Here is a 25,754-nt window from a genome sequence, read left to right as displayed (position 1 = left end):
TGTGTTTTTAAGAATAAATACATTGTATTTATTCTTTTCCAGGTCAAAGAGTTCACTTCCTCACTGACTTCAGGAAGTGAAAAAACTGAATTGATCTGCAAAAGCGCTTACAAAAGCAATCTGCACAAAATCGTAACGTGCAGTGGAGTGCCGGGAGGGGGAAAAAAGCGCGAAAATCGAACATCGTTGCCGTCAGCGATTTCAATTTTAGATGTGAACAAAGCCTTAAAGCAGCTTCCGGGAAAACGTCACTTTTACTGGATCAGATGAATTGGGGCGCGGCGATCAGCAGGCGTCTTATAGATGGCTGCGTTCATTTTCAAACGACTAGGCAGTCATTTGGGCGCCTGGTGCAACTAATTGCCAATTGGCTACTACATAAGATTTAATAATGGTTGTCGTAAATGATCAGCTGCAATTATATATCGTTTGGGTGCCCGATTTTAGGTCAGTGTTAGGCACTTACCGGGGGCCACAGGCGGGGTTTAAAGTGAACCAAGCACCATTTTTAGCACCCAGAGCATCTTATTAGCACATTAAAGAGAATCTGTACTGTCCGATTTGTACAATTAAAAAACATACCAATCACATACCAAAAACCAGTCACTGTGATCTCCTGGATCCCTCTTTGCCATTTCCGCCGATCCCTGCCGCGATCCTGGCTTTTAATCGCCAGTTTTAAGCAGTGTTTACAAACAAAAATCATGGCTGCTAACCAGGAAGTGATGTTTGTGTGTGTTTGTATGTGTGTATATATATATATACAGTATATATATATATATATATATATATATATATATATATATAATTTTACAGTATACTACAAGTTTTTATTACATAGTGAATTATCTGCACTCCAGTCAGGGATTCCCACAGTTTCTCAGCATGGGCAGCTCCCTCCCCCCTCAGACAAGCTGAAATTGAGAGCGGAGACCTGTCTGTGACTAATAAACAGAGCACACACAGAGCATGCAGGGGGCATGGAGGGGGCGTGCATAACTTCTCCCTTTCACAGCAGAGGCAGTGCATTCCTCTCTGGGTCGACAAAGCTTGACAAAGAAAAGAAGATTAGATATATTACAGAGACAGTGCAACTAGAAAAGGCTGCAGTAATCCAGACCACATTAGAACAGGTATAGGAACTTATAGGATAGAAGAAATAAAGCTGAAAATGTTGTTACAGAGTCTCTTTAAACATGCATGCCAACAATGTGGCTTATTTTTAATAAAAACTGCTGTAATTAGTTTCGCGTTTCGCGCTGTATCGCACTTCTACGGAGGCTGGGAGGGAGGGGTTAAGGTTAGGCACTTACTGGGGAAGTTAGGGTTAGGCATTAGGTAAGGGGGTCTCCTTTTAAGGCACTTACGGGGTAGGTTAAGGTTAGGCATTAGGTGGATGGGTTTGGGTTAGAGGGCACTAAATGAGCCCATACACTGGTCGATTTCAGCCATCGATCAGCGGCCGATTCAACCGTTCTGACCAAATTGACTAGAAATCGATGCAGCAGGAAGCATGATCGATCAGCCAATCGATCGATTTCCAGCCGATTTCGATTTGCTAGATCGGCCCAGGTGTTCGATCTAGGTCGATTGGCTGCTTGCAGCAGATCGATGACCCATAGAGTTGTATTGGATCGAATGGTGCAATAATGCATTTTGATCGATTTTCAATAGATTTCAATCTGAAATCTATTGGAAATCTGTTCCTAGTGTGTGGCACAGGTCAGATAAATTCCTGTCAGATTTAACCTGACACGCATCTGACAGAAATCTATCTGATGGTCGAATCTGCTACAAATCTATAAGTGTATGGGTACCTTTAGAGTTAAGGGTTAAGGTTAGAATAGGTAGCGGGTAGTGTGCATAGTAAAATATCAGTAATTTACAGGGGCGTCGCTAGCCCTATTTTGGGGGGGCACGTGCCCCCAATCTGTCCTGGGGTGCCACGGATCTCCGCCCGGCCGCCCCCTCTGTCAGCGGCTCCCTCCAGCCGCCACCGACGCGTCACTCAGACCTCAGGATCAGGCGGCGAGCCGGCGACCAATCGTGCGGGCGCTAGGACCCAGCGCCCGCACTGATATGTGGAAGTGACATCACTTTCGCATATCGAGCAGGTGCGTCCGGCGCCCGCTGGTACTGGTTGGGTCGCCGCTGGTAATTTACATTACCAATATTTTACTATCAGCAGCACCACCAAGCGCCCAACTGATACAGCAATACATGCGCAATACGTACCGTACTCACTTTAACTTCCTCTTTAGAATTCACACCAGCATCAATTAAGGCATGGCACAGTATACATGAAGTGCACACAGGCCTTACTACCCCAGCTAGGCTGAAAGGCAGGTGGCATTTTGTGTATTTTAAAACCAGTTAATACGACGTTTTTTTTTATTTTGGCTGTGAGCATGAGCGACCTCAGATATCACTTGTGGCTCTGCCTGTTTAACAATTATAAAATGGACAAAGAAATAAACTGTTAAAAAACAACAGTGATGAGAGGGATATGGAGGCTGCCATATTTATTTCCCCCTTTAACTAATACCAGTTGCCTGGCTATCCTGCTGATCCTCTGCCTCTAATACGTTTAGCCATAGACCCGGAACAAGCATGAAGATTAGGTGTTTCTGACATTATTGTCAGATCTGACAAGATTAGCTGCATGCTTACTTCTGGTGTGATTCGGACACTACTGCAGCCAAACAAATCAGCAGACCTGCCAGGTAACTGGCATTGTTTAAAGGAAATCTAAAGAGAAAAAATATCAGTTTAACATGCCTGGGGTTTCTTGCAGCCCCTTGGAGTCATCCTGTGCCCGCGCCACCCTTCTGAGTCCCTCCAGCCAGCAGCAGAGATCCCCTTAAAGGGACAATTAAGCTAGGAATAAAAAATCAGTTTTACTTGCCTGGGGCTTCTACCAGCCCCCTCCAGCGGTCTCGTGCCCTCGCAGTCACTCACAGAGCCTCCAGTCCCCCGCTGCCAGCTATTTTCGTTTTGCTGACAGGCCCTGACAGGGAGTCGGCGGGCTTTCTGCACCTGCGCAGGCCTGGCCACTCATATCCTTCTTCATGTTCCCATCCTCAATAGCGTCCTGCACAGGCGCAGGGTGCTATTGCGGACGGGAACGCAAAGAAAAATACACATGGCCAGACCTGTCGGCATGTCAGTGAAAATGAAACTAGCTGGCGGTGGGGGACCGGAGGCTCCATGAGTGACTGCGAAGGCTGGAGGGGGCTGGTAGAAGCCCCAGGAAAGTAAAACTGATTTTTTTATTCCTGGCTTAAGTGTCCCTTTAAAGCTGGCTGGCCACACGCCTCCTCACCATGTCCCTATGCACGCCAGCGTTTTGCACATGCACAGTACGGGTAAACTGCAACTGCGCATGTGCATAGCGCAATCAGGGTGCGCGTGGCTCAGGGCCGCGCATGCTCAGTAGTCTCCAACTGTCTGCAACCGGCCAGTTTTTAGGAGGGCACAGAATGATTCCACGGGGCTGCAAGAAGCCACAGGTAAATTAAACTGCCCCTTTTTTTAGCTTAAACAACCCTTTAAAGTGAACCCGAGGTGAAAATAAACTGATGAGATAAACAATTATATTTATCCTCCTACTCCTAAACATGACTTTTTAAGACATCCCAGGATTTTATTTTATATTTAAACATTTAGAAAGTAGATTGAATGTTTTGTTGTCTCTGCTCAGTTGCAGTCTATTAGGTGTCCCTAAATGAAAATATATGAACTATATTGACCCTCTCCATCTGCTCTCAGAAATATGTAGAAAATGTATTTTGCCACAAAAAACTTTTATGGTGATAATTTGCTTATCATTGATGTTTACTATATTCCTGACAAGGTTCTGACAAGACAGAAGCTGTCATTTCCAGCCTTAAAAATTAACTAATCTCAGGCAGCAAAATAAAACAAGTAAATCACCCTGGTTATTAATATGTTTAGTACTGTACATACACATGTTTATCTCATCATGTCACATGTCGCCTCGGGTACACTTTAAAAGGAAATAAATATGACAGCCTCCATATCCCTCTCATTACAGTTGTCCTTTAAGTATCTTAACCAGCCCCCTAATTAAATTTAGGTGTAGATCCACAATAATAATAACCTTCTCTTAGTTTTAAATGAAAAGAACGATTTCCCTACTGTGTAATCATTGCTGATCAAAGTCAGACCTGTACAAACAACAGAGAATTCATCTTTCTTTGTGCTGCGGACCACGCTTTGCATTTCCTTGAACAGAAGAGCGCACAAAGCCTCCAGTGTCTCAAGGTTTTCTAGATATTCTGCTGTTTGAAGCGAGGGAGCAGCGAAGTCATTGTGGAGAATTAGAACTGTACTCAGATGGGCAGATAGCTGTCCCGGAAACTTGTGTGAAGCGATCATCTAAAGTCCAACGTCCACATTCCCAAGGTTTAAATTTATCAAATTCATAGCTTACTAAGCAGTCTCCAGATGTTGCCTTCTTGCGTCTTGCAAGGCTCCTGCTGGGTCTATAAAGAACTAGTTTGTACCTGTGTAGGAGCTGTTAAATCAGCCGATGTTAAAGGACCGCTATCGCGAAAAATTGTAAAATTTTTAATACATGTAAAAGCAGTAGTGTTGTACCTTGTTAGCCATCAGTAAAAGCAAGATTTTTTGATTCGGCTTACTTTTTAATAGATGTAAACACATAAAAATAAGAAGCATGTTTCTTCCAGAGTAAAATGAGCTATAAATTACGTTTTTCGAGATAGTGGTCCTTTAAAGTGAACCTAAACTGAAACAAAAAAAAGATTTTCACTTACCTGGAGCTTCTACCAGCCCCCTGCAGCCGCCCTGTGCCCGCGCCGTCACCAAATGATCTTCTGGTTCTCCGCTGCTCCCTAGTGTCGATTTGATGCACGGCCCCGGTCCGCAACCCTCCTGATCACGTTTCCGTGCACGGAGCACTTTGTATATACGTAGTACAAAAAAATCGAGGACTTGCGCAGCCACGAACGCACATACGCCCATCGACTCGCCAGTTGGCTGGCTGGAAGAGGGTCACTGTGAGGGAATGAAGGAACCATTAGTGACAGGTTGGCTCCATGGAGCAGGTAGAAGCCCCAGGTAAGTAAAACAATTTTTATTTTTTATTTTTGGTTTCAGTTTAGGTTCACTTAAAATAAATATCTCATAAAATTCATGTTCAGGAGTCCCAGCACTGACCACTTCCTGTAGCACTAATTGGGTGAGCTATAGGCTGCAATCTTCTCATGCAGATTCAGTCTGTGCCTTCCATTGCTATTTTGACAGCAGGGGTGATGCCGTTAGAAGCGTGGAAACCTACTTCAGGTTTTTACTCAGGATTTTATGCATCGCTAAGTAGAGGGAAAGATGTGGACAGCATAGGCCCTTCCAGTACTTGGTCCGCCCAGTCATTCCAGTACTATCCCCAGTTGAAGTTACTCAACCTGAGAGGTTGAATAGCTCTTTGGTACTGATTGGGCAGCCATCGGAAGTACTCACATCACAGAGTAGTTCCAAAGACGCGCACGTCCGTATTACGCACAAGCAAGTCCAAGCTTGCATATGCACAGTACGGATGGACTTGTCTTCCGAACTTCTTATTTCACACAGTATGGTGCCATTTGAAAATTCTGGAAATTGACCAATTTACTTGATCAGGCAGGATCAATCAAAAGGAATCGGCTACTGTTCAAATGATTTTGACCGACACAGAATCGATTTTTTGTCTCAGAGCTTAGAGGCACAATATTGTACAGATCGATTAAGTAAGGAGAATCACATAGGATCTCGCTCAGGGGTGGACAGACCATTAGGGCACTTGGGTATGGACCGAGGGCCCGTGGTTAGTAGGGGGCCTGCCCCTAGCGCGATTGAGAGGCGGAGGTGCAGTGGCGGGGGGACCGAGCATAGTAGTTACAATTTACCCTCCACTGCCGACCTCCCGCGGCCTCTATCTCCTTCCTCTCCCAGGCATCCATCGCATTGGTAACAGCACAGCACCTCCCTGTGAGGACGTGACCGCATGTCATCACAGGGGGCGCTGTGACCAGTGCGACAGATGCTGGGAGAGGAAGGAGATGGAGGCTGCGGGGGATCGGCAGTGGAGGATGAGCTGTAACTACTATGCCCGCTCCACCCACCGCTGTGGGGCACCTACCTATCTAACCTATACTACAGGCACCTACCTATCTAACCTTTATTGGGGGCACCTACCTATCTAACCTATACTGCAGGCACCTACCTATCTAACCTATACTGGGGGCACCTACCTATCTAACCTTAGGTTTAGGCACCAACAGGGGGGTCTTAGGTTTAGGCACCAACAGGGGGGTCTTAGGTTTAGGCACCACCAGGGGGGTCTTAGGTTTAGGCACCACCAGGGGGGTCTTAGGTTTAGGCACCACCAGGGGGGTCTTAGGTTTAGGCACCACCAGGGGGGTTTTAGGTTTAGGCACCACCAGGGGGGTCTTAGGTTTAGGCACCACCAGGGGGTCTAGGGGTTAGGGATAGGTACAGGGAGGGTTTTTAACAAACGTAAATATAAGTCTCAGTTTAGAAACAGAGAAGATTAACGTTTTAAGAATTGCCGATCTCATACACATTATTTAATGATTTATAAATTCTTAAAACACTATTTGTAAACGAAATTCTACACAATATTTTTATAAACGATAATACTGCTTATCGTTTACACCACGCGCCCTTTTTTCCCGACGCCCTTTTTTGATGTACGCCTAATGGGCACCTCTGTTGATCGCCCAATAAAGTTGATTGATTACTCGCGCAATGAAAAATCGAGTAATCAAGCCACCTTAACGCTACAAATCTCTGTAAGTTCTTTGTGACTGGAGCTGTGATGAAGGTGTGACTACACATGAACACAGTGCCTCCTCGTACCACGAGCCCCTTACAACTGTGCTACATGTTATAGTACCTCCTGGTACCACAGGCCTTCTACATTTACACTACATCATAGTTCCTGGCTACAGACAGGCCTGACTCCTCTGGGAAATTCCCACAGCCTCACCTCAGATGTTCCCCACAGGGACCATCCATGGTCTGGAAATCATTTGAGAAGCAGATGTGGGAAAACAAAAGCTGCTCTCTGACCTCAGAGTCTGGATGAGAAGTGGCAGATTCCATGGCTTTATTCAAGATTAAACAATTCTGTAGTAAACATGAGCCATCAGCAAGTGGTGTAGCAATAGGGGATGCAGAGGTTGTGACCGCACCTGGGCCAGAGGGGCCCTCCTTCATCCATCTGATAATGAACACCTCTATGTGCATTGAATAGCAGTAATCCTTGACAAGCTGTTTCCTTAAAGGATACTCGAGGTGACATGTGACATAATTAGATAGACATGTGTATGTACAGTGCCAAGCACACCAATGACTATGCTGTGATCCTTTTTTTATTTCCCTGTGTGAAAGAGTTAAACATCAGGTATGTAAGTGGCTGACTCAGTCCTGACTACAGTGACTATAGTGACTACAGTGTGACCCTCACTGATAAGACATTCCAACTCTAAAACACTTTCCTAGCAGAAAATGGCTTCTGAGAGCAGGAAAGAGATAAAAAGGATCAATAGTTCATAGATTTTATACTTCAAAGAATGTATCAATGAGCAAAAATAATAAATAACAGTAAAAACTTAAAAAGTAGATAGAAATATAAAATACAACCATAGAATATCTTAAAAAGTTATTTTTAGGAGAAGGAGGATAGATACAATTGTTTATTTCATTAGTTTATTTTCACTTCGGATGTCCTTCAAGGCCCTTACCCACTAAACGATTTTCGCTAGCGATTTTGCGTGAGACATTTTTTTCCGCATTTTTGAATGACCGACATGTCCGATTAAGTTGTTGAGGATCGCTCCGATCCGATTTAACTTGCATGGGTTTTGCCGAGATCATGTACATTTCCGACACTTGCAGATTCGCCCAGATGGATCGGGGAAATGATTGTTCATTGGTGGAGTGCCCGCATCCATCTGACCATATCTTTCAGTGAGTATTTAGCTTAATAGTCTGATTACACTCCTCTGACACTGAGCTGTCCTTGGTTGGTTTTAGGGCTCCATATCAATACAGTGGTTGGGGTCACGTGTAAAACCTGCACTGGGGCCCCAAGCTTCTTTGTTACGTCACTGGCAGCAGCCCTTAGCACAGCGCTGCTGAGGCCTCTGGGCTACACCACTCATGGGGGTTAATTTACTAAACTATGGTAAAATGGCCACACGCAGACAAAGCACTAGTGTTAACACAAAGCAAAATATCTTGTCTTGCGCACTTAGCGCAATTTGTGTTATGTACAGAACACCTGTGTTGTTAGCATAATAGCGTAATGTGCCTTATGGAAACCAAAGGAGCTTTGCATACATGATGCGAGTACTTCCTGTACCACAGTCTGATCTGTAGGCCACAATCTTCTCAGAAAAGAAAGGTTCTCTCTTGCAGTCTGAACAGTGAGGATGATGTAATAACTCCCATCAGGTCACAGGTTTCGGGCCATCTCCACCAAGACCTCAATGCACAAGAACAGTTTTTTCCCCTTTCCTGTCAAGCGCTTGAACTCTCTCAATGCCCTCCCCCTTACTTTTTCCCTGTTACTGGCAGATCATATTTTACATTACTGTATATTGTGTATATTATGTATACTTTACTATTCTGCTTTGTTTGTTACTGTATGAATACTGTGTGCACAAATCTGAAAGTAAAAAACACACACACATTACTTCCTATTAGTGTACTAACAGTATGCACAGGAAGATAATGTGGGGGACATCTAGTGGCCAAATATACACCCTACATACATTACATTTAAAGTGTAACTGTCGGGCATAAAATCAAAAATCAATTCTTTCTTTTTATCTGGTAAACAAGTAAGGATGCTAACCAGGCAATCCAAAAGTTAAAATCACTATTACTTTTCTGATTGATAAATGATCATTCCCCACCCCAGTTTACCTGACTCTTATTTGGTACACACAAAAATTTTGTACACAAAAAGGAAGTTGTAGGGCATGCTGGGTTGTCTTTTTTTGCTTCTCTACTTCCCTTCCGGCTTAACTAATGCAGCCTGATTGGCTGAAGGCTCTTTCCCTCCTGTTTTCCCCTCCCATACCTATGTTCCTCTCTGATTGACCAATATTTCTCATGCTGAGACAGTGCACTCCCTATAGTGAAGGGTCGGGCAAATCAGGCAGAGGAGAGTAAGGGAGGAAATGGCATCAGGATTGGCTTCACAATAGCCACACTTAAAATGGGAAATGATAAGAAGGATTTTCTCTTTTATACTGTAAAAAAAAAAAATCACTAAAATCTTTTTAGCACGTATGCCATGAGGGTATATAAATATTACTGTTATTTGTAGGGCTTGTAATTAGTGATGGTTGCAAAAGGAAAAAATACACATTTATTTCCAAATAAAATATTGTCGCCATTCATTGTACTAGGGACATAATTTAAACATTGAAATAACCAGGCCACAAGTGCAAATAATGCGCGAAACAGCTGTCAGGCTTGCTAACTCCCACTGCTACCATACTGTCTGTATGTAGAAAAAAAATACATATATCCAGGCACATCGCATCTAGTTAGGACATTAAATAAGTTAAGGAAAGGGAGGTGCTGAAGGGGGTGTGGCTAGAAAACAGCAAAAATCTATTAACCCTTCGCACTCTCGCAAGCAAATGCTCCAACAAATGCATTCACAGATTCACTCATCCAGGCACAACTGTTATACCTACAGCTAAGTTAAAAGCCAGGGTTTTAGTTCACAGAAGAATGCATTCTTATGCTTAGTCACCTATACTGCGCAGAAGTACCCAGGTAAACATAGGTGTCCTAACTCTGGCCCTGTAACATGCATAGTGCAGACATGCAAACACATTCATTGCATCAAATCATTTTTCATTTTTTCTTGTTACTGACCCCTGTGGCTAGGGTCTAATTCAGTGCACTCCCTCCTTCCCCTGTATGTGTTTGTCAGCATGCACACAGCTTATGCTGGTGTATGCGCATGGTGCACATGGACACATAACGTTAGCTCCCTTGTGCGATTGGTAAGATGCACTATCTGTCCCAGGAGAGGACGTCAGGATGTGTGCTCCTAATCCATTGATAGGTTTGATGCAATGAATGTGTTTGCATGTCTGCACTATGCATGTTACAGGGCCAGAGTTAGGACACCTATGTTTACCTGGGTACTTCTGCGCAGTATAGGTGACTAAGCATAAGAATGCATTCTTCTGTGAACTAAGACCCCGGCTTTTAACTTAGCTGTAGGGATAACAGTTGTGCCTGGATGAGTGAATCTGTGAATGCATTTGTTGGAGCATTTGCATGCGAGAGTGCGAAGAGTTAATAGATTTTTACTGTCTGTATGTACTGGTGATTAAAGGTATACCATGGCAGCAACTGTACCTCAACCTTCGCTTGCTATGCAAAAAGTCGAATAACGTGTGTATGCAGCTTAACTGTCAGGGAGGTGTATCTTTCTAATAAGGCACAAATCAGGAATGACTGGTAAGTGAAGCAATCCCCAGAAGCCAATCAAATTTCACCTTCCATCGGTTTATAGTGGATCTATGCTGACTGGTTGCTATTGGTCACAGCAGTTTACACATCACACTTTACTTTATTTCAAACTCACAAAAGCATTTCCTTTGGATAAAACCCAAGATTGCTGGTATGTCTCTGATCTCCAGGAGGTATGTTGGCGACACACAATGCAATCTGTCTGACTAGCTCAATGTGGAGTGTACCAGCCAATCAACATACAGGTAGTGAACCTTGCCCTACACATATCCCAGCAATACACTGCTAAGACATTGCTCCATCATACTGCCTCATGTGTGGCCAGCGATAGAGTCTTGATATGGAGAAATGCTATTCCTGACAATGTAACAGTACAAGTAGTACTGAGTGCTTTACAGCCCACAGAAATGTCATACCTGGAAGAACATAATCACTGTACAAGTGATATATATATAGACATACGCTATACACATGTCGATAAAGTGCAAAATTCAATATTCTTTTAAGTAAACTTCAGCAATAAAATCATCAGGCTAAGGGTAAATTATCCATAAAACTTGAGAAAAATGCGATTATCTTGTACAAGACTTGTTCATAGCGAGATGAAGGGAAACAATCCTATATAATAATATGCAACTGTCTCTGCGTCCCTGTGCGTGTGTGTGTGTGTGTGCGTGTGTGTGTCGATCACAAAACTTGGTACACAGATCCCTTACTACCTGGGATATATCATCCCAGGTAGTAAGGGATCTGTGTACCAAGTTTCGTTGAAATCGGTCTAGGCGTTTGAGTGATCGACACACGCACGCACGCACACACGTTCTAGGGGTCTCGCGTCCCCCCTGCACACTTGGGCGGAGCTACAAACAGCAAATCAGATTTCACCCATTCAAGTCAATGTAAAAAATGTAAAAGGCTGCCATTCTCACAGTAATCAAGCCAGAGTCCCCACACTTGGCACAGTTGGTCACTTGGTGACCGAGGTTACAAATCCAGGAAAAGTGGGCGGAGCATAAAACAGCCAATCAAATTTTAGCCATTCATTTTTAATAGGAAAATGTAAACTGCAGCCATTCTTAGGGCTGGTTCAGACGGACACTTGCGGAGCGTTTACCGCAAGTGTTCGGAACGTCGCGTTAAATGCTCCCATTCATGGGAGGGTTTGCACCGAACTTTTGCGCGCGTTTACACGAACGTGGCGTTCGGGTCCCGATTTTCGCTTACGTTCAAGGTGCCCCTGGAAGCTACATGTAGCTTCCAGGGGCGGCCAACCGCGATGGATAATGTCCCCCGAGGGGTAGAAAAAACGCGACCGCATCTGAACGCGACGCGAAGGCTGCTGAAAGCCTGACCGCGCAGCCGCCGCACGTCATCAAACGTGACGCCGCGCAGACGTCCGTGTGAACCAGCCCTTACACTGTTAATGGCAGGGTTCTTAAACTTGGCACACTTGGTCACTGGGTGAATGAGATTAAGATTCAGGAAAGTGGGTGTTGCCTACAACAGCCAATCAAAATTCATCTATTGATTTTCAAGGGGAATATTTAAACTGCTGCTATTCTTACACTGTTTATGGCAGAGGCCTCAAACCTGCTACAGTCATTAATTTGGTGATTGGGGTCAAAATTTACTAAAGGGGCGGGGCCACAAACAGCCAATCAGATTTCTTTGCTGGATAAACTGCTTCCATTCACACATTTTTTATGCCAGGAACCTGAAAGCTCACAAACTTTGTCATTGAGTGACTGTGTGTCAAGGTTACAAAAAGTAGGTGGAGCCAAAAACAAATTTCAATGGTCAAATATAAACTGCAGCCATTATTACACTGTTAATAGCAGGGTTCTCAAACTTTGGACAGTTAATTTCAGTCATTCTGTTATTGGCAGGGTTTCAAACTTGACACAGTTGGTCACTGGATGACTGGCATTAATATTCAGAAAAGTTGGTGGAACCTACAACAGCCAATTAAAATTCACCTATTGATTTTAAAGGGGAATTTTACATTGCTGCCATTCGTACACTCCTAATGGCAGATGCCTCAAATCTGGTACAGTCAGTCCCTGGGAGACTGAGGTTTAAATTCTGAAAAATTCAACTTATTAATGCCAAGTACCCCAAAGCTCATGAACTTTGTTAATTGAGTGACTGTATGTCAAGGTTAGAAACAGCCAAAGACAACTAACTTTTTACATGGGAAAATATAAACTGCAGCCATTCTTACACTGTTAATGACAGGGTTCTCAAACTTGACACAGTTGGCCACTGGGTGATTAATATTCAGAAAAGTAGGTGGAACATACAACAGCCAATCAAAATTCACCTTTTGATTTTCAAGGGGAATATTGAATTTTTTGCCATTTTTACACTGTTAATAGCAGAGGCCTCAAACTTGCTACAGTCGGTCATTAAGTGACTGGGGTTCAAATTCACTGAAGGGGCGGAGCTATAAACAGCCAATCAAATTTTTTTGCTGGATAAACTGCTTCCATTCACACAATTTTGATGCTAGGTACCCGAAAGTTCAAACTTGGTCATTAAAGGACTGTGTGTCCAGGTTATAAAAAGTAGGAGGAGCGAAAAACAAATGTCACTGGTCAAATATAAACTGCAGCCATTCTTACACTGTTAATGGCAGGATTCTCTAACTTTTCACAGTTGGTTACTGGGTGACTGGGATTAATATTCAGGAAAGTGGGTAGAGCCTAAGAAAGCCAATTAATATTCACCTGTTGATTTTCAAAGGGAATATTAAAATCGCTGCCATTCTTGCACTGTTAATGGCACAAGCCTCAAACCTGGTGCAGTTGGTCATTGGGTCACTGGGCTTCAAATTCAGAAAAGGGAGCTAATCAGATTTGTTTTTAATTATGCCAAGGACCCGAAAGCTCACAAACTTGGTCATTGAGTGACTGTGTGTCCAGGTTACAAAAAGTGGACAGAGCCAAAAACAAATTTAACTGGGAAAATATAAACTGCAGGCCTTCTTACACTGTTAATGGCAGGGTTCTCAAACCTTGCCCATTGGGTGACTGAGATTAATTTTCAGGGAAGTGGGTGGAGCCTATAATAGCCAATCAAAATTCACCTGTTGATTTTCAAGGGGAATATTTAAATTGCTGCCATTTTTACGCTGTTAATAGCAGATGCATCAAACCTGCTGCAGTTAGTTATTGGGTGCCTGCGGTTCAAATGCTGGAGAGGGGCGGAGTCACAAACCGCCAATCTGATTTATTCAATTTCTAAGGGAATATACAAATTATTGATGACAAAGCTCACAAACTTGGTCATTGAGTGTTTGTGTGTTAGGGTTACAAAAAGTGGGCTGAGCCGACAACAGCCAAATACATACCCGGGCAACGCCGGGTCATCAGCTAGTTAGCACATAAAGTGCCACTAAAGATCATGCACAGGAAAGTTGTATCAGAGAACCAAATGAGGAACTACCAGTGCTCCTGCGACTATAATTCTGAGAAAAAAAATAAAGCATTTTGTAATCACTTCCTTAGGAGACCCAGAACGGGTGTGGTACATTTGTCTGTATACCTATAGTGATTTATCATAAAACTATATGTTGGTGTCCAGGGATTCCAGGGATGGCGCTACCTTAGCCCCCATAGTAGGGCCGGCCCTGGACACCAACATATAGTTTTACGCCAAGTGCTGATGGCGCCCCCCCCCCTCCCCAGGTCTCCCCCTGATTTGGTTGCCCCATGGCCTCTGCAAACTAGCATAGCAACTGGCCTGCTCCGGGTGGCGTGCTGCTCTATTAGTCCATTAGTCTTCCTGCTCACCTGGTGGCATCTCCTCAGTGACCTGATGCACCTCATCACGTAATAACATGCAGCTTGAGGATGAAGACGAGAGTGTTCGGACCAATGGAGAATGAATCAGGAGGGACAGATGAGTTACTATGCCACCAAAAACCTTTTTAGAGGCCCTGAGGAGCACAATAAAGTTGGGGAAAGAGATTGGGGGAAGGGTAGGGGGGGCGGCAGCCGGCTTGGAGGCCCTGGGGGGTGTATTTGCTGCAGGGCAGGTGGACAGGGGGTGCTTCCCAAACTATTTTTGCCCTGGGGCCCCGTAGTAGCTAGACCTGGCCCTGTTGGCATCCCAGAGTCGAGTGTTTAGTTGGCACAAGGGCTATGGAGTTGGCGTCAAGAAGCAATTTTTGGTACCTGAAGTCGGTGGTTTCACAAAGCTGAGGAGTCGGAGGTAGAATTGGAGTCGGATGATTTCTGTACCAACTCCACAGCCCTCGTTGGCACTTCCTGTCACTTGAAAACACACTAGAGTTGTGGGGTAGACGCACCAGCAAGTAGCCTAATGCAAAATCTGTGTTGGTGTACCTCGTGACATTGTTCACAAAACTTTGAATCCTCTGAACTGGGACTTTTTCCAAAGTTGCTGTGACATTGGTCACATTCAACCAGAGCAAGATCCTCTGCAAGGCAACCTAAAGCACACCTGATATTTTAGAAACAAAAATAAAACTAGATACTTACCTCAGAAGCGAGAGGCTTCCCTGTTCGTCCTACACCCTTCTGTTCTAGCACTCAGTCGCTCTAAACATATCTATCAAAGGAAGACATGTGGCCAGGAGAGGACACATATCTTGCCCACGGCCTCATTTCACCTCCATCCCTCTCTGCTATCAACAAAGCTTGTGCACATTTACTGAATTATTCTGTAGTTTTATGTGTAATTCCCTCTTTCCTGGATCATTTTATTGTTGAAATTCACTTAATAAAATTGTGCTTATTTTGCGTGTACTTAGGATTGTCTGTGTATGACACGCACCATAATCTACAATCACTTTCTCTGAGTTCCACTATCTCCTGTGGGCTGTAAAGCACTCGTTTCCTGCATCTGCTTAGTTTATCTTTTGAGTGTTATTACCCAGCCACTGTACTTTACCTTTTCATTCTTTAGGCTGGAATTGCTGTCCGTTAACGTTCCACGTTGGGGTACGTTTCCACTCTGTGTATATTCTCAGCATTTTCCGGCTTGCGAGGTGCATGAGGAAAAGCTGCCGATCTTTTCAGTGGCTTGCCGTCCAGATCGCACTTAAAGAGGAACTCCAGTGAAAATAATGTAATAAAAAAGTGCTTCCTTTTTACCGTACATTAATTATGTACAAATGATTTAGTCATTGTTTGCCCATCGTAAAATCTTTCCTCTCCCCGATTTACATTCTGACATTTATCACATGGTGACATTTTTACTGCTGGCAGGTGATGTCAGTGGAAGGAGATGCTGCTTGCTTTTTTGGCATTCGGACCCAGCTGTAAACAGCTGTTATTTCCCACAATGCAACAAGGCTCCCACAGTGTGATGTCAGAACCATGGTCCTGATATCACACTGTGGGAGGGGTTTCACCACAATATCAGCCGTACAGAGCCCACTGATGATCCGTTTGTGAAAAGGAATAGATTTCTCATGGGAAAGGGGGTATCAGCTACTGATTGGGATGAAGTCAAATTCTTGGTTATGGTTTCTCTTTAAAGGAGACCTAAAGTAATAAAAAAAAAGCCAGTTTAACTTACCTGGGGCTTCTAACTGCCCCCTGCAGCCTCCCTGTGCCTGCGCTGTCACTGAGTGATCCGCCAATCACCTGCAGCACCCCACTTTCAGTACGGGTGACTCAGTAAGTTGATGGCCACTGCGCCTACGCGGCCTTAGCCACGTTAGACCTCGAGCACACGCACAGAACACTCCCATTGATGCAGTGGCCATCAACTTGCTGAGTCTCCCGAACCTAAAGTGGGGAGCTGCGGGGGACTGGAGAATCGCTCAGCGACGGCACAGGCACAAGTGGGCTGCAGGAGGCCGGTAGAAGCCCCAGGTAACTGGCTTTTTTTTTTCAATTACTTTAGGTTTCCTTTAAAGTGATACTTAAAGGACAACTGTAATGGGGAGAGGGCTATTGAGGCTGCCATATTTATTTTCCATTTAAACAATACCAGTTGCCTGGCAGCCCTGCTGGTGTACTTGGCTGCTGTAGTGTCTGAATCACACCAGGAACAAGCATGCAGATAATCTTGTCAATAATGTCAGAAACACCTGATCTGCTACATGCTTGTTCAGCGTCTATGCAGCTGAACAAGAGGCAGAGGATCAACAGGATAGCCAGGCAACTGGTATTGTTTAAAAGGAAATAAATATGGTAGCCTCCATATCCCTATCGTTACAGTTATCCTTTAACCTCCCTGCCGTTATAAAAAAATGCTGCGCACGGCAGGGAGGGTGTTTTTTCGCATTATTTTTTTTTTTTTAGCATGTAGCTAGCCTAGCGCTAGCTACATGCTTCCCCCCTCCCTGCGGCGTCCCCCCGAATGCGCCGATCGCCGCCGGCGCATATACCCATCCGGAAATCCCGTTCTGAACGGGATTTCCAGGAGGGCTTCCCCCGTCGCCATGGCGACGGGCGCGATGACGTCACCGACGTCGTCGACGTCGTGACGTCAGAGGGAGTCCCGAACCACCCCTCGACGCTGCCTGGCACTGATTGGCCAGGCAGCGCACGGGTCTCGGGGGGGGGGACACCCTCTGTCGCGGCGGGTTGCGGCGAATCGGCGGGGAGCGGCGGCGATCGTAAGTTACACGCAGCTAGCAAAGTGCTAGCTGCGTGTAACAAAAAAAAAATTATGCAAATCGGCCCAGCAGGGCCTGAGGAATCCTCCGCGGCAGGTTACCCCGAGCTGAGCTCGGGATAACCGGCAGGGAGGTTAAAGCGGAAATGTAATTTCCTAAAAAAAACTAACCGCGCTATTAGCTCAGGACTCTATTGAGGGCTGGAATGTGAAGAAAGCTTTGCGTAGCCCGGATGCACAGCCGATGTTGCTGTCGACTTACAAGTCAACGGTAACAAGACTAGCTGGTGGTGGGAGAATGGAGGTTCGTGGAGGACAGGCATGGGACAGGACGGCTGCTGGGGGCTTGGGGAAAGCCCCCGGTAAGTGAAACTGTTTGTTTTTTAGGAGTTTACAGTTCTGCTTTAAGTCAAACGACAAACAATTGTATCTATCCTCCAACTTCTAAAATGGACTTTTTATGTTATGTTTAAAAACTTAATGAAGCAGATTTATTGTTTTGTCTTAGCTGAATGTCCCTGGGTCTCAGAGTGCTCAAAAATATGAACTATTGACCTTTTCTATCTCTCCTCTCCTGGCATAGAACCGGCTTCATAGAGCAAAGTATTTTAGGCTGTAATTCCTTATCAGTAGTTGGACTGGGTCCCGACTGGAAAAAACTGTCATTTGCATAGCTGAATATCTCTTTCAGGCAGAGAGAGAGAAAGAAGAAAATCATCTCAGCCTAGTTATTTGTGTGCTATGCACTGTACATACACATGTCTGTCTCATCATGTCACATGTTACTTACCCACTTCAGGACGATAGGCTTACACCCCCCTAGTGACCAGGCTATTTTTTTTACAATTTTCGGCTCTGCAGCTTTAAAAGCTTGCTGCAGAGCCATACCACGCAACACACAAATAAATCCCCCCTCTTTTTCTTTCCATCAACAGAATTGTCTGTTGGTGGGCTCTGATTGCTCCCCAATGTTATTTATTTTTTGCGTATTTATTTGTTTATTTTTTTAAATACATATACCAATTTTTTCATTATTTTTATTCCCACCCTCCCCACGCCAACCAATGACAGCGATCGACTGTCATAGGCATCAGCCTATGAGAGCCGATCGCTCCTGAGCCTCCCAGGAGCCTCTACAGGCCGTAGATTGCAGCGCTGTACAGTGTAAATAGACTAACAGGCCCCTAGCGGCAATCGGCTTCCCCCTAAAAATTAGCTCTAGACTACGATACATACACTACACGACACATACATAGACAGAAGACTATGGTAGGGACTAGATTGTGAGCTCCTCCGGGGGGCAGCTAAGTGAAAAGACAATAATAATAATATACTATTACATCACATACAGTATATGGAATATAATGGGTAAAAAAACATACATATAAGTTAATTGGCTCCACCCTAAAAAAAAAAATTGACCCTAGACTTCAATACATACATTACACAATACATACATAGACATAGGACTCTGGTAGGGATCAGATTGGGAGCTCCTTTGATGGACAGTTAGTGACTAGACTATACACTCTGTACAGCGCTGCGGAAGATGTCGGCGCTATATAAATACTAAATAATAATATATTGGAATATATACTGTATGTTTTACTTTTTGGGCCCTTCTATAGCTCTACCAATCTTACAGATGGTCGCCCAAAGGCTTGGCCATAGGTCATGTTGTGTGTACAAGGCCTAGGAACCAGTAAGGGCCTTCATCTCCAGGGTTACTCCCAATCATTCCCTCATGGCAACAAGAGCCCACATACAAAGTTTCTTGGAAACAAGTATAATTTATTTCTAACGGACATCAATTGAATTATAATGTAACACAGATGTGCAAGGCTGTCACTATCTCCTATTACATAACTGCATAATTCTCCATATAAGTCATTTCATAACTGCAATCTCCCATTAGAAAACACATACAGGAAATATAAACCATAGATATCTGTGTTTGAACATCAGATTAGAAGAAATATCAGTCTTAACTTATAAAGCTCTCCACAATCTCTCTCCCGTGTACATCTCCTCACTTAAGCCGCATCTACACGAGTAGATGCGGCCGCGATGCTCCTTATCAATCGAGCCGCTGATGCGGCTCGATTGATAAGATCCGACAGGACGGATCTCCGCACCGCCGATTCCCTGCTCGCTCCCCGCGAGGGGACAATGGCAGGGAATCGTGCGGGAGATAAGCGGAGCCGGCGGGGAATCAAATGCGGCGCACGCGCGGCGAGCGGGGACGCGGCGGGCACGCGGAAGAGGCAATCCGGCGGCTAATCGAGCCGCCGGATCGCTGCAATGTCCCATGGTGTAGATGGGGCTTTAGTTTCCATATACCAACCCAACCGCAATCTCAAATCTGCACATGTCCTTCTATTATCCTCCTCTAGAATTACCTCCTCACATTCACGTATACAAGATTTCACTTGCACTTCACCCCTCCTCTGGAATCCTCTACCACAGCACATCTGGCACTCTCCAGCAGGGCCGGGCCGAGGCAGAGGCAAGAGAGGCTCTAGCCTCAGGGCGCATTGTATGAGGAGGCGCACAACTCACTCAGCTATCATTCCCCTATTGTGTTTGAAGCAGAGAGAAATAATAAAAGGGGATTGCAAGCCAGATAACTAGAGATTTAGGGCCCATTTACACTTAATGTGCATTAGTGTGCTTTAGTACGTGTTGGTACGTGTTAGTACGCGTTTTTTCCATAGCAGTGCATTGTGACTAGAGATGTTAGCAAACCGTTTGCTAGCGAATCTCTATGAGCAAATACTACTTCCAGGTCGCTATGACCCGGAGTAGTACGGCTGCGCTGGGCCGGCGGTGTGCGTCTTTGATCGCACGCCTGTTGCTGGACACTGTCTGCGCATGAGCGTGACGTCACTCATGATGTCACACACATGCGCAGAAAGTGCCCGGCAACAGGCGCGCGATCAAGGACGCACACCGGCGGCCCACCGCAGCTGTACTACTCCGGGTCATAGCGACCCGGAAGTAGTACAGGGTGAGGGGTTCGCCAGCGAACGGTTCCCGGACCATTCGCTGACATCTCTAATTCTGACAAAGATTTCAGTTAAAGCGCGTTAAGTGTGAAAGGTGCCATAGGAAAACATGGGCATTACTTTGAAAATCAGTTTTCTTTCCCTTTTACCTGAGAGCAACTGATTAAGTGTAAAAGGGCCCTAAGGTGTTGGGAGGTTGGGGGCCCTGGGTCACCTCTTAGTCTAATAGCAATCAGAGTGTACTGGCTGGGGTGGGAGGGATGGAGGGGTGCCCTGTGGTGTCTCAACCTTGGGTGCTGGAGGACCTTGTCCCTGATCTTCTCTCCAGCCTTTGATATTGTTACATGCTCCCTCAAAACTCACTTTTTCCAATGAGCATACTTTGTACCTTAGGCCCTTCCCCCTTTGACGTCTGGCCAAGTTGTACGCCTTCACGCAGGCGCAGGACTCTATGGAGGACAGAATGTGAAAAGAAGGCTACGAATGGCCGGGCCTGTCGGCAAAACAAAACTAGCTGGCGGTGGGGGACAGGAGGATCCGAGAGTGACTGCAAGGGCACGGGATGGCTGCAGGGGGCTGGTAAGAGCCCCAGGTGAGTAAAACTGATTTTTTTTTTTTTACAAGGCTTAAGTAACCCTTTAACCGAGGTGACAGCAGCACAGTGTAGTGATGGGTCGTTCGCGAACGAGACGGCTCTAAGAGCCGGCTCTTTGCTGTGAACGACAAGAGCCGGCTCTCAGTTTTTAAAGAGCCGATGCCTCAGCCGCCCCACACAGCTCTGATTTGCTGTGTAATAAAGGGCGCTGAGGCATGCTGGGAGATGTAGTCCTGTAGTTGCAGCTTGTAGGAGTGTATGGGGCAGAGCAGAGCAGTAGCAGGAGGGATTGGGGCAGTCAGCGAAGCAGTCTGGAGTTGTCATGGAGACGGGGGCGGGGCTTTTACTCCGATTCTGAGCGGTGTCCAGTGATATTTAATGAAGAGCCGATTGAGAGCCGTAAGAGCCGGCTCTTTAATGGGAGCCGATCCAGAAGAGCCGATTCTCCGAGAAGAGCCGGAATTCCCATCACTAGCACAGTGGAGCAGACCAGGAGGACACAGCAGATGCTGACAGACTACGGTGGCTGGAAGAAGCCCTATGGTAAGTAAAAAATCCTCTATTTTTTTGTGTTTTGTGCATTTTACTACCTGAGTGGAAGCAACTGGCAGGATCTGCTATTTTATAAATATAAATGACAACCTACCATTTAAATTGATCTAAAATGAATAACAAGAAACATGACATGACCATGAAAGAGGCATATCCTGTGCCAGTGCAAAGGTCTGTTCCAGTTACATCTGTGCTTGCCATGCCAGTGGACTTTAGTTAAAACTGTAACAAATAAATGAACTTGTTTCCAGAACCAATCAAAAGCTGATGTGATTTTGTGTCATGCATGCCTTCTGGGAGGGTGAGAAGCATCTGTTTCATCTCACCCATGGGCATCGCAATCACCCCTGCGACCCCTGCTATTGCAGGGGGGCCCAGAGGCCTTGGGGGGCCTTCCTTCTCCCTCTCCCCAACGGCAATTGCAGCCAATTAGCACAAAAAAAAACCTCCCAGTTTGTTCACAAAAACTGTGTACAGGAGCATGTGTAATTTTTGTCCTGCTTCCAGATGCTGCTTAACAGCAGAACACTTTCTGCTGCCATTTGCCAGCACCTGATCACGTGACTTGCATGGGGTTTGGGGACCAAGGGGGAACAGTGCTATCACTTTTGCAGGGAGGCCCTGTTAAGTCTAGCTACGCCTCTGATCTCACCTGAATGACAACTAGGGATGCTCAACTTCGAATTCGGGTGAAACCCAGATAGTTGGTATCCGGATTTTCACCCTGGTAATTACAATCACCTGTGCGGGCTGGGCGGTCAATCTTACCTCTCTGGCGTCTTCTTCGGTCCATCCCTCGGCGCCTCCCACGATGTGGTCCACACAGCTGTCACGTGACTACAAACACTTCCTCTTTCCGGGTTGAAGGAGGAAGTGTATAGTCACATGAAGCCGGATTGGACCGCATCATGGGGGGCGCCGAGGGACGGACCGAAGAAGACGTCAGAGAGGTAAGATTGATCCAGATAGCAACTATCCGGGTTTCACCCGAAGTTGAGCATCCCTGATGACAACTGACTATGGGTGTTTGGTGTAGGCTGTATAATTATTATTATTTAGTGTTTATATAGCGCAGCGTTTTACAGAGTACAGTATATATAGTCTTGTCACTAACTGTCGGTCGGAGGAGCTCACAATCTAATACCCCCCTTAGTCATATGTCCACCATAGTGTACAGCCACTTTTTAGGGGGAAGCCAATTCACTTATCTGTATGTTTTTGGGATGTGGGAGGAGACCAGAGGCAACCCACACAGACATGGGGAGAACATACAAACTCTATGCAGATAGTGAGCTGGCTAGGATTCAAACCGGGGACCCAGCGCTGCAAGGCAAGAGCGCTAACCACTACACCACCTAACCAAACACCAGTACTACATTGCATCGAGCATCAGAACGACCGTCTGTGCATGCATTGCATCTCTGCAGAAATATAAAGGATACCCGAGGTGACATGTGACATGATGAGATAGACATGTGTATGTATAGTACCATGCACACAAATAACTGTGCTGTGTTCCTTTTTTTTATTTCTCTGCCTAAAGTGTGACCCTCACTGATAAGAAATTACAACTATAAAACACTTTCCTAGCAAAAAATGGCTTCTGAGAGATGGAAAGAGATAAAAAAGGGTCAATAGTTCATAGATTTTAGCTCTGGAATACTTCAATGAATGTGTCATTGAGCAAAAACAATAAAACAGTAAAAAGTAAAAAAGTAGATTTAACTATAAAATAAAACTGTGGAATATCTTAAAAAGTCATTTTTAGGAGAAGGAGGATAGATACAATTGTTTATTTCAATAGTTTATTTTCACTTTGAGTGTCCTTTAAAGGCAAAAGAGTAACAACAAACCCCGCGGCCGTCCTGAATAATTTCATGGGTCCTCAGGTTATACCCGACTCCACCGACCGTGAACAAGTGTGGCCTATTCCCCACTTTTCTACTTCCCCCAAAACATATGCAGCTCACCCCATAACAAATGAGTGCTGCCACCTTATGTCCCCATAACGTGTGTGAGGTGCCCCCTGGTATTAGGTAGCCAGATGTGCCCCCCATTATTAGGTGGACAAATATGACCCCAGTATTAGGTAGATAGAAGTGCCCCCAATACTTAAAAGCGCAGATTGCTACCAGGGACGGGAGCGCGGTGGGAGACCGCGGCTGGCTGGGCCGCGCATGCGCGATGGAGCTCGACTCGGCCAGGCTTTTGGGGACAAATGCGGGTGACAGGAGTCACCCAGGGAGTCGGCGAGGGACGAGCAGCCTTATCAGGGCTTAAGGAAGCCCCAGGTAAGTATGGAACTTGAGACGCTTCTCGTCTCAAGTTCCCTTTACAGGAACTCGAGGCAGCAATAAACAACAACAAAAAAAACATACTTATCGAAGAAGAAGAGAGAAGTCTCTGGATCCTCCAGGGGCTTCCTGTTTCCTCCTTCAGATCACCACCACTGACTGGTACCCTCCTGAAGATTCCATCCGTGCTCCTCTTCATGCACCTGCAGGTAGCAGTACGGCCGGCTAACACATGAAAAGGAGCGTGGCCACATAACATATCTGACAAGCTCTTGGAGAAGATAAAGGATGCAGGACAGGCAGCTGTGTGAGTTAGCAACATACCAAGGTTCCCACCTCATCCTTACAGGGAGAAGAACTCCTCCCGGCCAGAATGGCAGCTGCTCTAGTTGGCCTTTCCCCATAGGTTGGCCTTTCCCCCGTAGGTAGCTTCTCTGCCATCGTCTCGCCCGCTGCAGATGTGGGTAACGTGACTCTTCTTTTTACTTTTCACTTGCCATTTATCTTTTTTTCAATGCTTGGAGCTCTTACACATACATTTAATAAACAATAAAAAAAACTTGTTCTTTAATATAATGAAAGTTTTCACTGACCAACAAGTAAGCGCACTTCACTTTCGTCTCACTCTAAAGGCCCATTATGATTATTGATTTATAAAGCACCAACATATTCTGTGGTGCGGTACAAAGTAAGAATCCAACATGGTGTACATAATACAGACAAATGGTATATTTTCCGTTTTTTTCGGACTATAAGACGCTCCTGACACACCTACGGTAGGTTTAGAGGTCAAAAACCAGGAAAAAATATATATACAGTACATATATACTGTATATGTAGATACTAAATCTGGTGCATTTATGGTGAAGGGGCATCTTAGTATCTCATGCCTTCTTGTACCTCTTGTGTCTCCCTGTGTCCCCATGTGACCTCTCTGCCCTCCTCTATGCCCCTTTGTGTCCCGCTTCTGTCCTCCTCTATGTCCCTTTGTGTCCCGCTTCTGTCCTACGCTATGCCCCTTTGTGTCCCCATGTATCCTCTTCTGCATGGGCACAGTACAGGGAGTACCCGACATTGCAGCGGGTTGGAGGTCCGTATTGTTAGGCGTTCACAAGTCAGGAACTCCCTGCATTTGGACTATAGGACACACTGGGCTTGATTCACTAAACCGTGATATGACAAATAGCACACCTTATCAAAGATATCACACCTTATGAAAGTTCACACGCCTTATCAGAGTAGCATAGCGAGCGCTACGAACCAGCAGGCATACGTTCATAGCAGTCGCTGTGCTACTCTGATAAGGCGTGTTAACTTTGATAAGGTGTGATATCTTTGATAAGGTGTGCTATTTGTCATATCACGGTTTAGTGAATAAAGCCCAGTGACTTTTTCACCCACTTTTAGGGGAGAAAAAGTGAGTCTTATAGTTCAAAAAATACAGTACCAATATACAAAATACAGAATTGGTAATTACAGTGACAAAAGTAACACGATGAATAAAATGTGTAACAAATTCCAAGACACAAGAAGGTGAGAGAACCCTGCCCTTGCAAGCTTACAATCTAAAGGAATGGGGGAGGTAGAAAAGAAGTGGGGGTAATATACAATAATCCTACCTAGAGGCAGTGTGTGTTTTCAGATATCTAGTAGGAGTGCAACTTGGCTTTAGGTGATTGGGGGAATGGTCTAAGATCGAGACAGTGGCGTAGCTAAGGAGCTATGGGCCCCGGTGCAAGTTTTACATGGGGCCCCCCAAGCACTCTTTACATAACAATTGATACGGTGCACCAAAACCTTCCAAGGACAACCGCAGAGTCAGAGGTGCAAGAGGGGGATGGGGAACAGCTTGTTAATGATTACAAGTATTTAGAGTATCTATAGAAGTGATTACTACCAGCACAGGACCAAAAGAGAGCTAATACTGTGTTTGAGGGAGGGCCCCATGGGGCCCCTCTGGCCCGAGAGCCCCGATGTGGTCGCATCCTCTGCAACCCCTATAGCTACGCCCCTGGGTAGGGGGTACGCTTGTTGGAAAAAGTGAGTTTTGAGGACGCGCTTAAAGGTAACAAAGGTTGGAGAGTGACGGATGTGTTGTGGAAGGGCATATTTTCCACAGCACATACCCACTATGTCATTTTTACCATGATTTTCACAACGACTGTCAATTTT

At 45.3% G+C, this 25,754-nt stretch overlaps 2 protein-coding genes across 2 annotated transcripts in view; one reads left to right on the top strand and one right to left on the bottom strand.

Moving 5' to 3' along the window:
- The window catches only part of HEPHL1 (hephaestin like 1), a 174,248-nt gene that overhangs the window by 138,987 nt on the left and 9,507 nt on the right, over positions 1–25,754 (bottom strand). The gene's annotated exons all lie outside the window — the stretch shown is intronic.
- The window catches only part of LOC137545496 (transmembrane 4 L6 family member 1-like), a 139,246-nt gene continuing 134,635 nt past the window's right edge, over positions 21,144–25,754 (top strand). The window contains exon 1 of the mRNA XM_068266816.1: positions 21,144–21,279. Within this exon, the coding sequence (XP_068122917.1) occupies positions 21,277–21,279 (3 nt within the window). The 5' untranslated portion in view covers positions 21,144–21,276. The remainder of the gene's footprint in view (positions 21,280–25,754) is intronic.

The sequence above is a fragment of the Hyperolius riggenbachi genome, chromosome 2 (genome assembly GCF_040937935.1).
Source record: "Hyperolius riggenbachi isolate aHypRig1 chromosome 2, aHypRig1.pri, whole genome shotgun sequence".
Lineage (NCBI taxonomy): Eukaryota > Metazoa > Chordata > Amphibia > Anura > Hyperoliidae > Hyperolius > Hyperolius riggenbachi.
The sequence above is the reverse complement of the archived record's forward strand: the minus strand, read 5'-3'. Positions and strand labels throughout refer to the sequence as shown.